General features: G+C 37.0%; 1 protein-coding gene across 1 annotated transcript; it reads left to right on the forward strand.

Annotated features, from left to right (window-relative positions):
• The first annotated feature begins 3568 nt into the window (after nt 1-3568).
• On the forward strand, nt 3569-10331 carry LOC110875131 (jacalin-related lectin 19). The gene is made up of 4 exons (XM_022123342.2): nt 3569-3656; nt 9362-9399; nt 9495-9680; nt 9934-10331. The coding sequence occupies exons 1-4, from the start codon at nt 3569-3571 to the stop codon at nt 10222-10224; spliced, it is 603 nt and encodes a 200-aa protein (XP_021979034.2). The 3' UTR covers nt 10225-10331.
• The last annotated feature ends 7873 nt before the right edge of the window (nt 10332-18204 follow it).

Here is an 18204-nt window from a genome sequence, read left to right on the forward strand (position 1 = left end):
TGGCTAAAAGTGTAAAAAGGGTTTAATTATATATTAAAAACATATACACACTGACACGCATCAAGGACACAAAGGTCGTAGTGTATATTGGAGATGTGTTTGCCTTAAATGATACACGTATCTTACAAAGACATATGTTATAACCAGATTCAGATGGCCACTGAGGTTATAGTCTTAGAAGTTGACAATTGGCAAAATTAACTTACGAGTTAAGAACACATCATGACAACTGATCTCAAATACGCAAAGTTATTTGCTAATGTTATGGATCCAACAACCTGAGGGTTTATTAGAGATCAAGTTGTGGAATGGGACTGAAGCCCTTGAAAAATGAAGTTCATATGATGGAAACCTAACTCAGTAGACTGGTGATCCCAAGAATTGAGTTCAATAGGAAAACCTTATTGTATGAATAAGCAAAGTCACTGTGGGGGAATAACCCTACGCATTTAATAAGGTAGTTTATTATAAAGATTAATAAACTTCCTAGTCCATTCCTAAAAGTGACAAGTGTGAGGCTAAGCATAATATGTGGTAAATGATTTGGATAGATCATGATAACCACAATGCTTTTAATGATCTAAGGAGAATCACCTATGTTAGAAAGAATTGGGGTCGCTTCGAATGGAATTGAGGGCACAATTCCTAGAGCTCTCGCAGAACCAGGAAAGTGTTCCACGACCATTATTGGACACGACTATGAGGAGATGACCCGGCTAGGGAGAGTCTTGTGTGAAGTGTATTGTCGTCTACACAAACGGCAGACGAGTTCAAAGACATCGAGATCTACTCAGAGCTAGTGGGCTAAGTGCATTTCATGAGCGAAGGTTCAAAGGGTAACACCTACCTATCGTATGCAAAACTCAACTGTCGAGGTTACATTGAAAATTTTAAGTGTTTTGAATGATCTCTATTCATGTGGGGGATTGTTGGAAATTTGGTGAATGGATATTAAATATATTTATAATTTAATGAAATTATAAATATTAATTAAAATATTCATGTGGTAAATAAAAGAGTAACTCTTGAGTATTTAATTAGTTTTATTAGAGTTTTTAAGTCTCTAATTAAGTGACTAATTAAATGAATAATTAAGTGAATCCTTTCACTAGTCTTGTTCAAATAGTAGGCTATGTGTTTTTTTTTTTGTTACAACAAGAATAGGATATTGCTTGAAACATGAAGAATACTAGAAGTAGTATGAACACTTGAACACCAACTAGAGAGATGAGTATTCTCTAATTGTTTCCACCACATGAGTTCAAATACTACAATTACCGGATGTAACCTTGGGCCGGTGAGTCATCTCCGGCAGTACAGACAGCTTCGACTGTTGTACCTGGGAGACAGACGCGTCATCTTTAGTAGAGACGCGAAATCTGTTTTAAGGGAAGCATGTTGAACACGTGCCTCAACCAAAATCGTCAACGTTTTAGTGTGCTCTTTGTTGCAGTCAAGGAGTATTTTTCAAGACTCAAGATGATGAATACTCGAGTCTAGGATATTATCAAGTGCGCGTGAAGCACCCACCAGAGATGCGGCTTGAATCAAGATTGGTATATATAATTATATTTATATTCTTTTATTTAGTTATTGCAACCGGTATTGTACAATGATATTTCCTATGAATAACAAAAGTCTCGTTATGATATATTTTGTAATTATATTTTACAAAAGGTGAACCTATTTCCTACAGTTCTTACCCGTTTTAAAGCATAACATAACAAAATCGCAAACAAATCTCTATACCTTTTCATTCTAGCAAAATGACTCATATGCATTCCTAAAAAGTAGCCTAAAGTTATAATTAAACGAAATGATCAGTAGAGAGTTGTGTTTATATTTTTTTTAATTTGTTATTTTTAAATGGAGCTCTCATTTAATCCCTCACAAAAGTATATGCTAAAATGGGTGCGTATCTATGTGCGCGCACACACATAGGACTAGACTTATGAAAAAGACCCCACTCCTTTATACTTTTAATTAATCTTCAAACGATTCGAGATAAACGATGCGTAACCAGCCATATCCGACATCGTGAAGTGTATTAAAAAGGGAGCAATTGGACGATTGGATGTTGGGTTAGGTGTTTCTTGGAATGCCCACGGATTGTTCGGGTCAAAACCATGATTATGAGGATTCATTTTTCGTATTGTGGTTGGATGAGAATTTTTTTTTAAAAATAAGATAGAGATGATTATTGAAGAGGTAGAGTAGTTGTGGTAAAAAAAATGAATAGAAGTGTGAGTATTTATAGTGAATAGATTTTTTTTAAACACATAGCCGTTGGCCAACGGCTAGCCTAAACGGCTTGGGCAATGAGATCCTGCTATGTGATCTTGATAGCCCCGTCCAACGCCCGGGCTGAAACCCCCGCCCAAGGGGCCACGCCGAAACCCAAGCCCACCCGGGGTGGTGACTTGGGCGTTTATACCCAACCCACGCCACAACCCCCGCCCCCAGGCTGAAACCGCTGCCCAAGGGGCCACGCCGAAACCCAAGCCCACCCGGGATGGTGACTTGGGTGTTTGTAACCAACCCACGCCACAACCCCGCTCCATAGCCCATATTCTAATATACCCTAAATTCACTGTTCATTTAGTTTGTTTTTTTTTATCATATATGAATTAGAGTAAATTTCACTTTTTGTCCTTTATGTATTACCTGAATTTTGAAACGTGCCCTTTAAAAGTTTTAGTTTCAGTTTATGTCCAAAAAACACATGTTTTATATCACTTTATGTCCTTTACACCAAACTGAGTTAAATAATTCAGTTAGGTTTATTTAATGCTAGGGTATTATTGGTATTTCACCTTATTATTTTGTTTTTAAAAATAAATCAAAACAATTGGACCCACCTTACAAAGTTTTAAGGCTTCATCTTTCCCACACCCCATGTTTTCTGGTTATTTCTTCGGCTTCGGTCATCTTCTCCGACGGGCTCTTCATTTCCGGCAACAATATATTATACCCTGCTCAGTATCTCAAAGATTTTTAGCTTTTTTTTAATGAGCCAAGACCCCTTCTCAGTCGAACTGGAACTGGAATCCACCACTCTGTCATCCACCCTGCACCACCGCATCGGAACCACTGCATCTGCGTTATGTAGCAGATATTGGATTTTCTGAGGCACCAATGAGGATCTTAGTTGAACTGAAAAGTTATGAGATAACGTAAAAGCCACCATCATTCATATAATCCTGCAATGAAATTATGATTTTTAGTTTTTAAGTTTGTTACAACACGAAACATATGGTAACCGGAGCAATGTCTTGAAACAGTTCTTTAGCAGCTAGTAAGAGAAATTTTAAGGGACAAAAAGCTTAGGCAAGCCAATTTATTATTATTATTTAGGTCATATGTGCTATAAAGCCTATAACTATCAACCATATTGCTCATTTAAAGCCCTGTGGTAATTTGTAAGACAGCCATACAGAACGCCACAGAACGCCGGTGCGGTGGTTCAGGGCGGATGACAGAGTGGTGGATTCCAGTTCAGTCTTGGCTCATTAAAAAAAGCTAAAAATCTTTGGGATACTGAGCATGGTATAATATATTGTTGCCAAAAATGAAGAGTCCGCCGGAGAAGATGACCGGAGCCGGAGAAGATGACCGGAAAACATGGGGGTGTAGGAAAGATGAAGCCTTGAAACTTTGTAAAGTGGGTCTCACCTTTAATTGTTTTGATTTATTTTTAAAAACAAAATAACTAAGGTGAAATACCAATAATACCCTTGCATTAAATAAACCTAACTGAGTAATTTAACTCAGTTTGTTGTAAAGGACATAAAGTGATATAAAACATGTGTTTTTTGAACATAAACTGAAACTAAAACTTTTAAAGAACACGTTTCAAAATTCAGGTAATACATAAAGGACAAAAAGTGAAATTTACTCAATTAATTATGATAATAATACACTACAAAACAAAGGATGTATAGAACTCTCTTGTCAAGGCTAATCTAGGTGCGCGGCTAGGCTCAGTTTTTAGACCTAATGCAGCCTTTTCGCTTCGCTTCAAAAACCTCACTTTCAGCCTCTCAACCATTTTTCAGGCCAAGTTCTGATAAAATTTTGGCCAAAAATCACGTGAACAGGCCTGAAACAATTATACCAAACCTAAAATCAATTGAAACTAGCCTTAAAGAAGCCTAAAACATGTCTAAAACCCCTAAAATTGTATCTTTTACTATAGGTCTCGCCTATATAGCCCTCGCTTTTTTAAGCGTCTTGCATTGAGACTCAAGGCTCACTATTTACGCCTTTAGTGTGCCATGCACTTTTGACAACTATGAATTAGACGTTCAAATATGTTGCTAACATGTCGGTGAAGTAACGTCAGAAAACCAGGCGCTTGTAACAGTTATATTAACAAATACTTAGTGACGGATATTACCGACAAACTCTTTAAAAAATAGAAGGTATTTTATTGATGTATTACGTCAGTTTTTTATACAAAAATGATGAGTTGTCTTTTTACCCACAACGAGGGACGAAATTCTAGAAAATTGGTTGTATTTAAATAAATTCCATATATATAGGGAAGGATAAATCAAAAATCCATTTGAGTTAACTCAGAAAACTTCATCTCCACCATTAATCTCATGTGATCATTGGTTGATATTAAAAAGTGTAAAAAAAGTTATTTTTCAGAGAATATTAGAGTCTAACAAAAAGTGTAACAACTTTATACTTTTCTCCCTTATCTATCTAACACAAAAAAGTGTGCCAACTACAGTGTTACATAAAAATCCTATTGTAGAAAAAATGTAACATGTTTCTTACGCATATTACAAAATAAAAACTTCGTGAATTATAAGTTCTAAAAATGTAACATGTTTCTTATGCATAATCTAAAAAATTCTTGTCAAAAAACAATAAAAATGTTACAGGTGAGCTACAAAAAATATGAATAACTGAAAAATTGTAACATATTCTCTGTCCTCTCTCCTCTCTCCACTGTTACAAAAATTGTGTTAGTGTCAGATAATGTTGCAGGTGTCAAAAAAATGTTGCAGCGAAAAAGTATAACACGTGAAAGTATGATGTCCATTCATTAGGTTTTCAAAGTTTTTTTTTAACTCACAAAGGATTTCTCCCTATAGTTCACCTATATATATATATATATATATATATATATATACTAGGTTAGAATCCCGTGTATTACACGGGTTGAATATATGTAATTTTATATGTTAAATAATTAAAAGTTATATCTTTATGAACCCCGTATATTGTACGGGTTAAATAAATGTAATTTTATATATCAAATAATAAAAAAGTTATATTTTTGAAAACCATGTGTATTACACATATTAAATAAATGTAGTTTTGTATATTAAATACTAAAAACGTCGTATCTTTAAAAAACCCGTGTATAGTCGGGTTGAATAAATCTACCGAACAATAAAAAATTACATCCTTAAAAACCCCATATATTACACGTGTTTAATAGATCTAAAAAAGAGTGATATCTTTAAAAACCATGTCTATACACAGATTAAATAAATGTAATTTTGTATATTAAATACTAAAAACGTCATTTCTTTAAAAAACCCATGTATAGTCGGGTTGAAAAATCTACCAAATAATAAAAAAATTATATCCTTAAAAAACCCTGTGTATTACACATGTTGAATAAATCTAATTTTACATAGCAAATGATAAAAAAAGTTATATTTTTAAAAACTTCGTGTATTACACGGGTTATATAAATGTAACTTTGTATGGTAAATAATAAAAAAAATTATATTTATAGTAAATAATAAAAAAATTATATTTTTAAAAACTCCGCATTTTACACGAGTTGAATAAATATAATTTTGTATACCAAATAATAAAAAAATATTTTTAATAAATTAGGATAACATTTAATATTAATTTATTATTTATATATTTAATATAAGATAAGTAGGAAAGAGAGGTATTTGTTTTAAAAATATATTAAATTAACAATTTAGATTTGAGGATAATATTTTTATTAAAGTAAGATAAGATTTACTATTAATTTATTATTTATTTATTTAATTAATATAAGATAAATATAGATTTAAGAATACCTTCAATTAATGACACGTGTCCAAAACTTGGTTTCTTTTATTATAGTAGATAGATTCAAATTTCTATAATATATAATTTATTACACATACAAATATATTCAAAAATATATCCATTACTATATATTATTATTACTATTACTATATATTACTATATATTAATAAAGGAATTGAAATAAATAATAATTTTAATATTATAATAATATATAGATTTTTTAATACTTTTATTATTTTAATATTATAATAATAGTTATTTTCTTTAGTTTTTAACTTTAATCCTTTTTTTAATATCAGGGGTTGAGATAAGCTTGGTGTCAACCGGTATCGAATCAGTACTGGTATCGAAAATACCGGTACGGTCCTGTTCGGTATCAGTACATGAAGGTAAAAACCGGCACTAATACAGAAAACGCCAAAAGTTGGGGCCGAATTGATATTGGAAATCTTTTGGTTCTGGAAATTCAGTGCGGCTACCTGGTACCATTTGCTCATCCCTGATCACGGTTACCATTCGAACAATGGTATCGTACAACTTTTTTTGTTGATTTTCTTCGACGTTTAATTTTTTCTTTTTTAGTTTCAGAGGTAGGGATGAGCTCGGTGCCAACCGATACAGAATCGGTACTGATACCGAAAATACCGGTTACGGTACCGGTATATGAAGGTAAAAAACGGTAGTGAACCGGTACCAGGAACGCTAAAAGTCGGTACCGAATTGGCACTTAAGATCTTTCGGTTCGGCAAATTTGGTACCGGTACCCAGAACAATTTGCTCATCTCTGACCACCGGTTTCATACGAACAACATCGTTACCATACAACTTTTTTGGTTGATTTTCTTTAGGTTATCTTTTAGTGTTTTTTTCTACATTTGCTTTTTATTCTTGTCAGCAGTTCTGTTCGCAACACGCTCGTAGTAATTTCAAAACACACGTAAACACAGACTAAATAACAAAAGAAATTTGCCGCAACGCGGCGAACTTCTTTAAACCTAGTTAACCTTTATATTCAAATATATCCGTAGATATATGTAATGACATTTTTTTTTCATCAGTAGAAATCTGTTGGTGAAAGTTTGGTTTTCTAGTAGTGAAAGTCATTCTTATCTCTTCTCATCTATGTTTATGCATGTGTATACTGAATACAATCGCATCTGTATATGTTATGCAGATACATACCCTCAAGAGCATCTCTAATCTTTGCAAGCTATATGTTATATCGATTTATATTATTAATGGATCATAATACATAATTATTTTGCTAATGATCTCTAGATCCAGTGGTGGAGTTGCGACGAATTTCTTTAAACCTAGTTAACCTTTATATTCAAATATATCCGTAGATATATATAATGACATTTTTTTTTTTCATCAGTAGAAATCTGTTGGTGAAAGTTTGGTTTTCTAGTAGCGAAAGTCATTCTTATCTCTTCTCATCTATGTTTATGCATGTGTATACTGAATACAATCGCATCTGTATAGAGCATCTCTAATCTTTGCAAGCTATATGTTATATCGATTTATATTATTAATGGATCATAATACATAATTATTTTGCTAATGATCTCTAGATCAAGTGGTGGAGGGCTTGTATTTCTCTTGTGAGATGCAGGTTCGACTCCCACTTTGTACAGAGTGAGGCACTGGTGGGCAATGATAGGAGACCCAGGGAAACCTGGGTTGGATCCTTGAGCCAAACGGGTTTTACCGGTAATTTCATTGTCGTGCCTACGGGCAGGTGGGTTACCGGGTTTTCCCCGGAATTGGTGGTGGACTCGGGTTACTCTCGGAGTACTTCGTTTGTCCAGTGGGTGCCCTAAGAGTGCTCGAGATTGAGTTTGTTGGTCGTTCAAAAAAAATACATAATTATTTTGAATGCCATTCCAGCCAAAGCTGGGTGGTAGAGGCTTTTGCCTCTTAAGAAAAGATCAGGGTTCAATCCTGACATGAGGTGTAATTTAGTATATATTGGTGTAGTTTAAGAGTATGGGTAGAAAAATGTAACATTTTCCATTAAAAAAATATTTTCAATTGGTAGAAAAAAATAGTTAAAAACTCATCAAATTGTTAAAATTACTTATTATCAAACATGTATTTTTAATGCATACAACCATATGAAATTTGATTATTCTAAGTTACTTATTATTATTGAACTAACAAAATGTAATTTTATAATTGTATATGACACACAAACCAACAGGGGTCGATCTAGCAACTGTTACCGGTTCCCAGAAACTAGCACGATTTTGAATTTTTAGTGAGAACGTATATAGAATTTATAGAATTTTTAGTGAAAACCTATATAGAAACCAACCAGAAAAAAAAAATCATGGTTTCGACACTGTTAACTAATAATAAAATAATAAATAACTCACAGAAAACAGGCGTTAGACCGTCAGCGGTTGGCTTTATTTGAACTTCTTTATTTTGTCTCCTCAAAAAGGGACGCAAGATTTTTGGAAAGCTTGGCCATAGTGGTATTATATTTATTCAGCCCACTAAGGCACTAAGGGGGTGTTCGGTGTTGCGTTTTCAAAATAGATTATTCGTTTTCAAAATAGATTTTACGTTTTCAAAACTGCGTTTTGAAAAAGCATGTAGGCACATGCTTCTCCAAAACTGCGTTTTGAAGGCAGATAATCACTTTTTCATCCAAACACTTTTTTAGATTATTTATGTTTTATAAACGCAATAATCAAATAATCACTTCAAAACGTAATCACAAATACCCTCTAACTATTCTAATGTGCATGTTTATTTTCTATACAAAAAGGTCTTAGAGAGGAATCAGAATCTCTGCACATTTTATGTATGCAATTACAAAACAAAAGCCTATGTTAATGAATATGGAAATTTTTACAATAAGGTCTTAGAGAGGAATCAGAATCGGTGCATATTTTATGTATGCAATTACAAAACAAAAACTTATGTTATTGAATATAAGCTCATGCCTTTGTAGTCTGGTGGCATCTTGGGGATGTGATAAGCCTTTGGGATCAATAGGTCCTGGGTTCGATTCCCACATGGGGGGTTTTTCCCATATTTATCGGGTTTCCTTCTAGAGATGGATATGATCGGGTGGCTCCACTGGTGACATGATGATACTCCAGTGGTCTGTCAGTGATCCAAATTTGCATTAAAAAAATGTTATTGAATATAGAAAGAAAATCGAAACTGGAATTGGAATTAAGATCAGAATCAGATGCTTAGCCCAGTACTACTTTGTTTTGCTATTTATACAGATCGTAATTGTTTGCAAGATAATCTATCAAAAACCAAGATAATTAATCTTTCATTTTCGTTGCAGGCTTATTATTTGTCAAGCAAATTCTTGTACTCCTCATGGTATGAAATTCCCTCACACAGTTTAACTTTTAATCAACTTTTAATCTACAAGTTTTTCTAGGATTTATGTAACTGATATTATTTAAATACAAAAGGATAAGAGCAAGCAATTGGGAGGAAATGGAGGAGATGAATGGGATGATGGAGTACACACTGGAGTAAGAGAAATAACTCTTGTATACGGAAGCTGCATCGACTCGATCCGTGTAACATATGATCACAATGGTAAACCCTTTCTGGCTGAAAAACATGGTGGCATTGGTGGAACCAAATCTGCTCAGGTACATACATGCATTTTCATTAAATCTCCATGCAGGGGCGAAGGATAAGAGGGGCGGGGAGGGGCGCCCCCCCCCCTCCGAATTTTTCGCTCAGTAGTGTTATATATGTAGTTTTCGTATAGAAATTTGTGGGTATATACGTTCCCCCCCCCCCCCCCAACCGAAAAATTCAAGCTTCGCCAGTGTCTCCATGCATGTTCTTTATCTAAACTTGGAAACTGATTTATGGAAGTTTATTATGGATTAATTTCAGATTAAGCTGCACTTTCCTGAGGAGACGTTAGTAAGTGTTAGCGGGCACTATTGCCCTGTGGTTTATGGAGGTAGTCCTGTGATCCGATCACTCACTATAAAGAGCAACAAAAGAACATTTGGGCCATTTGGGGTTGAAGAAGGAACACCCTTCAATTTCTCGATAAATGGAAATCGCATTGTAGGTTTTCATGGGCGAAGCGGGTGGTTTCTGGATTCACTCGGGTTCTGCTTATCAAGCCCGAAACCAAGCCTATTCCAAAGAATCTTGGCGATGTTTAAATGGGTTTGAACCCTCTTGCTATTAAAGAAGGTGAAAATAAGAAAGTCAAGGGATTTAATGGGCCTTAATTGGGGCATATGAGTACCATAGCTAGTCTTAAACAAAAATAAATTGTCTGTGTGCTTTGAATCTTTGATATTGCTCAATCATAAAAAAATGCATAATAAGAATTTATATCTTCGATTCATTTGCAATTTATGGAGTATCTAATGATATTATTTCTATTAACAAAATGTCTCTTTCTTCTCATGTTATTATTTTCGAAAAAAACAATTAAAATAACTGATCAACATTTATTTATTTAGTTTTTCTAACGACAAACACACACACTCATTATCAACTCCTAAATGTACACCACTTTTCTGCAATGAAACAACCCCATCACTTGGGAGGGACACCATTGCAACTAGGAGTGTTTGGTATTCGATTCGGATTTGAAATATTCGAATTCAAATGGATTTGAATTTGACTCGATTCGAATTTGATTATCAACCTTAGAATTTAGTTTACAAATATTCAAGTTTAATTCGACCGAGTCAAGTAATCGAATATGAATTTATAAGATTTTCATTTTTATACCTCACTTCAAAGATGGGTGTAGGTTCTAATTTTTTTAAGGGCAATCGAACATAGTACAAAATCAAAAAAACACGTAACTTTTAAGCTTAAGAACTATTTGGCAATGTTGTAACACCCCGTGTCTCGAAAGTCAAAGTCAAGATTGAAGTCAAAGGAAGACAAGATTGCTAATTGCGATCTGTCACTCCTTGCTCAATTCCTGTTTTGACTTCTTTGACTTGTAGATAGTCTTTTTATGTTTTTACGTTAGTTGTATTATGTGGAGTATCTATTACAAATCGAGGTTTATCGATGTTTATCGCATGTTTTCTCGCTTTATCGCTTACCGCAACCGCACTCGCAACTCGAATTACGCGTTCTGGTTATTGTACTTATGTGTGTGTGCCTTTTATGTGTTACTTGTGCATGTTTATTTATGTATATGTTGTGGTGATTAATCAAAACGCAATCGAATCGCAAACGCTAAACGCAAGTTAAACTAGGATGATTGTATGTTGATATAGTAGTTGGGATTAAAAGTAATTTGAATAGGAAACTCTATCGCATCGCAACGCTCAGCACATGAATCGAAACTGCAAAACTCGCCGCGCGGTGCACTCGAATCGAGTGGTCAGCCGACCGAGCTGCCACCCGAGCGGGCTGCCACCCAATCGAGTTGCCACTCGATCGAGCTGCCACCCGATCGGGCTGCCACTCGATCGACCAGACCTCTCCTCCCCTTTCCATTTATAGAAACCCTATAAATACCCCATATGTCAACATCATTTGATGTTGATAGCTCTCTCTCTGCCCTACTCGCTCCAGCCCTCTTTTCTTCAGATTTCTCGCGATTCTTGTAAGTTTTCCACCTAAATCTTGTACTTTCTTGATCTACACGCACTCCCACACCTTTCTATCTTTTGAATCTTAACTTTTAACCGTGAAAGCACTAGATTTGAGGTGTTCTAGGATGATGTCATCATGGTGTTCTTATGAACTTCATGTTTTGGCTTCAATCCACCAAGAACAACTTAGATCTGAACGATTTCCACACAAATAAACAAAGATCTTTCATAGATCTAAACATATTCATGGTGAAAACGATTGAAACATGGTTTTCCAACTTTCTTTCAACTCTTTTACACTCAATGCACTCAAAACCGATAGAATCGGAGCTTGTTCTGATCTTCTACTCTTTCTTGTTGATGTGTTGGTCCAAGATCTGGATTCTATCCATGAGATTACCGATTTCGGGTTAAACATGAAACACCGTCTCGAACAGTTAACTGGTCGGATTTAGGTGATTCCTGTCCGATCGGGTTACTAAGTATTAGCGAGGATTCTGTTGTTTAGCATGTTATCATACAATCTCGAGAAAATGACAAACTATCGAAACAACCAAGGAAGAAGACGACCAGGTCATCTGGGACGGATTGCCGTCCGATCGGATTGCCACTCGACCATGTGATGTTTAGACTTCAACACTTAAACAATTTTCAACATGTTCAATGCATACGGGTTGCCACCCGATCGGATTGCCATCCGATCGAGTGACCATCCTGCGGTGAACTTGTTCTCAACCTGAGAAGCCTCGCCAATCGGATTGCTGTCCGATCGAACAGCCGTTCGATCGACCGACCTGAAAGTGTCACACCCCGATTTCCACGTGTCTCACCGGTGGGCCCGGTGGGGGATTACCGTGACGATGTTGGCAACAATATAGTCAAACCACACAATTATATAATGCACAGCGGAAACTTAAGATAAATATATAAACTTCAACCTCTGGTTGTAATATCAAATGTATTACAGAAGTTGAATATATCCACAGCGGATCAAATAAATAAATATTGTTCATTCAGATACGGCATCGAGTTTGCGAGACTATGTACGATGCTTAGGCAGCTAATACCAGCCAATTTCGTCTAGTACCTGCACTTAATCTTTTTGGGGAAAATACGTCAGTTTACACTGGTAAATACATTCAACTGACACATTTGAAAATGTTTATTAAAATTGATTTGAATGCACAAGGCACAAACTCTTTTATAACTTGGGAAAATTATAATAAAATCTTGTGAACGTTTTACATGTTCTTTTATGCGTTCAGTAGCCCGGATCGTGCCGGGTTAAAGATTTATAGACACACCACGTTTGCGTAAAACCGTAGTATAAAAAAACCAACGGCTACGTCTTTTAATTTAATGTCGACACTATATACCGGGTGTACGCCTACACCGGGATGTCGATGGTCGTGGCCATTTCGTAAAATGATGCCAAGGATATCCGGGACAACGGTCATTAAACCCCCCAAAGGCTTTTAAGCAACAAAACTGTTTAAATGAGCCGATCATATTATTTAAATAACCACCTAAGCGATGGATGAATATAATGCTCAATCAAGCGGTATTAATATACCGTAACCCAAGCCCATATAGGGGAAATAAGTTAAAGTATTTACCTTTGCAAGTATATTTCCTTAATTTGGATTAAATCACCGATAGCTTTTACTGGGGCTCCTAATCTGGAACGAAGGTTTAATTAACCTCTTAGAATCCTAACGAGTCTTTATAATGGCCGTAGCCTAGACCGGTTGGTTCCGATATATATATAGATATGGTTTAATCGCGCGAAAAGGCGAAAACCGGGAATGGAGTGTGATTCTGACCCAACAAGTTCAGAGACTTGTTTTATATGGGTTAATGGTTCACACTCTGGATTTTGGGGTTCAAATAATATAAGTTGACCCGTATCGGCTAATTTATGAAAACTAGTTTCATAAGCCGAACCGTGCGCGCAATAGGCGAAACGGTTAACCATGAGAGTCGTACGCTTATTTCCTAAGTCAATATGCCTTAAATGGATTGTGGTATCAGTAGGATACCTTCCGTGACGCCCGTAACGAGTTTAAGTTAATATTATGCCCCGTAGGGGCTTTTCGGTCATTTTAAAGGCTTTAAAAGGGCTTTTCGAGTTCTACAGGAAATCTGAGTTTCCCGAACAGCTTATGAAGCTTAAAATACTTTATTTATTATTTAAAACCAGTAGCAACTGGAATCGGGTCAAAAGACCTTGTAGAACTCATGTTTTGGCCGAAAAGGGCATATTCGGTATTTACCGAACCGTAGCCATAACCGCAGGTTATGAGCGAGGTAAAAATTATTAAAAATCTTTAAAATTCCCAAAATATTATTTCAATACAGTGGGTAAAAGTTTTGGTGACGAAATCTTGGTTTAGATAGGTGTTATGCTAATTGCGCCGTTAATTACTAAAGTTTGCTTTAAATGCGCTATTTAGCATAACTCTCATTCTAGACCTTGGATTGACGTGAAACTTTAAGGACATGCTTATAATTTAATAAGCAAGGTTATGATCCGTTCACGTGTCCGAAATACTCGTTTTATTTTATAAAGGCCGTTACGGTCAATTTTTAGGCGAATGACGGAAATGCGCAAAAGACTCGGATAACTCATGAACCGATCACAGAGGTTCATACCATCATGTAACCTGGTCCTAAGAGAGTCCTAAGGTATATCTATACCTCAATAAAACGGGTCAGAACTGAAGTCAAAGCAAAAGTCAAACTTTTGCGACATTCGGCTCCGAACCGGTTCAATATAGCAAATGGTCGATTCAAACGAGCGCAAACAAGTTTATATACTTATTATCATGTTTTATAAGTGTCAAAACAGGTTTCATAACATATACATTACAGATTATGCATAAATCGCTAAAATAGCTTTCTGTTGACTTTTTAACCGCACGTTTGACTCGATATTTGACATAGTTAGAGTGGTGATCAGGGGGAACCTTTTTAGAGGTTTATTACCCACATAATTACCTACTCAAAACTACTTTTGATCCGTCATAAGACTGAACCATTTGCAAGTTATTGTAATGACAACCGTTAGTTACGACGGTTGTGTTTATAGGCTAAAACTAAGGAAATGTGTGACCAAAATGGTTATGAACGACTTACAGAAGTTGTATCTTGATTATGGAACAGAAGAGAATGCTAGGGAGCTCTTGGAATGATCAGATGGAAGTGTTTGAGTTGTGTGAATGTTGTAACCTCAACATTGCTATTTATAGTGCTCAAAGGACCTTAAGATCATCACAACTCAGCCTACATTTGATCATGGATCATGGGCAGGTGTCCCTAAGGTGTATGGGTCGAGTAGGGGGCACCCATGCCTCATTGATTGATGTTTGGTCGCTCAAATGCTCCAAAAGGCAAGTAGTTACAACTTTCTGCATCTGGGCGTCTAATGCGGCCCGCATGGGAGTTCCATGCGTTTCTAATGCGGGCCGCCTGGGATTTAAATACCAGGCGAGTAAAAGAGGAGGCTCGCGGCCCGCCTCAACTTAACCAAACATGCAATGCGGTTCGCGAGGGGCCTGTTTTTCAGATTTTTAAAATCTTTTGAAATGATTACGAAATCCTGGTAATTAATAACGAAATCTTTCGTAATGATTTACCTGACCTTTCGGTTTTGAAGGGGTAACTTTGCGGTTTGGCCCTCGGTTATTTACCGATAGGGGCCTCGTGTTATTTACCCGCATTATAAAGTCCCCGTTTAGTTTATTAATTATTTGGAAAGCCTTAACTTTCACTGTTGACGCTTTTAACCCTTCTCATACGAATTTGAGTATAACTCTTTCGTTTTAAGACGGAACTTCGCGGAATTTATACAGTATATTCTAGTGAGCGTGTAATACTGTTACGAAGCCTTGGGAACGTTAAAGGGTCACTCAGAGGTAATATTAAACATGTTGACACAGTTAACCCCTGTAGCTCGTAATCTCTCACCTTCTTCCGCGTTTCGCTTCCGTACGATCTATGATTTATTCGTTTGAAGGTATAAGCGTTATTTAGGGTTACTATACAGTATATATAACCTTGTTGACATTTATAACCCTCGAATTTATATACTTTCAAGGTTTGTCAAAATTAGTCCTTTGTTTATTATGGATGCCACGTGTAATCAAATCACACGTGTTAACACATCATTGGACACAAAAATTCGAGGTGTTACATCCTCACCCCCTTAAAATAAATCTCGACCCGAGATTTACTTAAATAAATAGGGGTACTTTTCTTTCATTGTAGCTTCGACTTCCCACGTATATTCAGGACCTCTACGAGCATCCCATTTGACTTTTACAATCGGTACGTGCTTTCTGCGAAGCTTCTTCACCTGTCGATCTTCAATCGACAAAGGTTTTTCTATAAATTTTAAGCTCTCATCTATATGCACATCTGTATGCGGAATCACCAACGATTCATCGGCGAAGCACTTCTTGAGATTGCAGATGTGGAACACATTGTGAATTCCATTGAGCTCTTCAGGCAAGTTCAACTTATAGGCGACTGACCTGACCCGTTCAATGACCTCAAAAGGTCCTATGTATCTCGGACTCAGTTTGCCTTTCTTGCCGAAACGCATCACTCCCTTCCAGGGTGACACCTTAAGTAATACCTTTTCACCCACTTCGAAGTGAAAATCCTTACGCTTTGGATCAGCGTAGCTCTTCTGCCTATCGCGGGCAGCCTTGAGACGTTCCCGGATCTGGACAATCTTGTCCGTTGTCTGGAAAACAATCTCTGGTCCCGATAATTGGACCTCTCATACTTCCGCCCAACAAACAGGCGATCTACATTTCCTACCATATAATGCCTCAAAAGGCGCAGCCTTTATGCTGGTGTGGTAGCTATTATTGTAGGAGAATTCGATCAGGGGTAGGTTCTTATCCCAGTTACCACCTAAATCGATCGCACATGCACGAAGCATGTCTTCAAGCGTTTGTATAGTACGCTCACTTTGACCGTCCGTCTGTGGATGGTAAGCCGTACTAAAGTTTAAACGCGTGCCCAAAGATTGCTGGAAACTCTTCCAGAAGTGAGACGTGTATCTGGTATCCCTGTCGGAGATAATAGACACAGGTATGCCGTGTAAGGCTACAATCTTATCAACATAAAGTTGGGCTAACATATCGGAGCTATACGTCTCCTTGATGGGTAGAAAATGAGCTGATTTAGTCAGCCTATCGACTATGACCCATATTGTATCGTTTCCTTTCCTGGTTTTGGGTAACTTGGTTATGAAGTCCATAGTTACGCATTCCCACTTCCACTCGGGAAGTTCAGGCTGTTGTAGCAAGCCAGACGGCTTTTGGTGCTCGGCTTTGACTTGAGCACAAGTCAAGCACTTTGCTACGTGGGCGGCTACAGACTTTTTCAAGCCTATCCACCAATAATTTGCCTTTAAGTTTTGGTACATTTGTCTGCACCAGGATGGACTGAGTATTTGGAACTATGGGCTTCCTGGAGAACAACATCTCGTAGTCCTCCATAAATCGGAACCCATATACGTCCGTTCAGCCTCAAGATTCCATCCTTGCTAAGAGTCAACTGCTCCTCAGTTACTCCCAGCTTTTCATTTGGATAGTTAGCTTCCAACACAGCCTCTCGCTGTGCAGCTAATATCCTTTCAATTAGATTGTTCTTGACTTCAATGCTCTTGGCATTGATTCGAATAGGTTTTACCCTTTCTTTTCTGCTTAAGGCATCAGCGACTACATTCGCCTTGCCGGGATGGTACCTGATCTCGCAATCATATTCATTCAGGGTCTCCATCCAACGGCGCTGCCTCATGTTCAACTCTTTCTGGTTGAACAGGTGCTGGAGGCTTTTGTGATCAGAATAAATCACAAATTTAATACCATAAAGGTATTGCCTCCATAATTTCAGTGCAAATACAACGGCACCCAACTCTAAATCATGGGTGGTGTAATTCTTTTCGTGCACCTTTAATTGCCTTGAAGCATAGGCAATCACCTTGCCCTTCTGCATAAGCACACACCCCATGCCTGTGTGTGATGCATCGCAGTAAACTACGAATTCATCTGTACCTTCCGGTAATGTCAACACAGGTGCGTTGCTTAGCTTTTGCTTCAGTATTTCGAAGGACTCTTGCTGCTTTGGGCCCCAAATGTACTTTTCTTTCTTCTTGGTCAAGGAAGTCAAGGGCGCAGCAATCCTCGAAAAATTTTCAATAAATCTCCGGTAGTATCCTGCTAATCCTAGGAAACTACGGATTTCGGTAGGCGTCTTTGGCTCTTGCCAGTTCATGACTGCCTCTACCTTAGCGGGATCCACTTGGATACCACGCTCACTCACAACGTGTCCTAAAAACTGAACCTCTCGTAGCCAGAATTCACATTTCGAGAATTTGGCGTAGAGTTTCTCACGCTGTAGTAATTCGAGAATGCAACGGAGGTGCTTCTCGTGGTCAGTTTGGTTCTTGGAATATATAAGGATATCGTCGATGAAGACTATGACAAATTTGTCCAAATACGGCTTGCAGACGCGATTCATGAGATCCATGAACGCAGCCGGTGCATTTGTGAGCCCAAAAGGCATCACTAGG

The sequence above is a fragment of the Helianthus annuus genome, chromosome 9, assembly GCF_002127325.2.
Source record: "Helianthus annuus cultivar XRQ/B chromosome 9, HanXRQr2.0-SUNRISE, whole genome shotgun sequence".
Classification (NCBI taxonomy): Eukaryota; Viridiplantae; Streptophyta; class Magnoliopsida; order Asterales; family Asteraceae; genus Helianthus; species Helianthus annuus.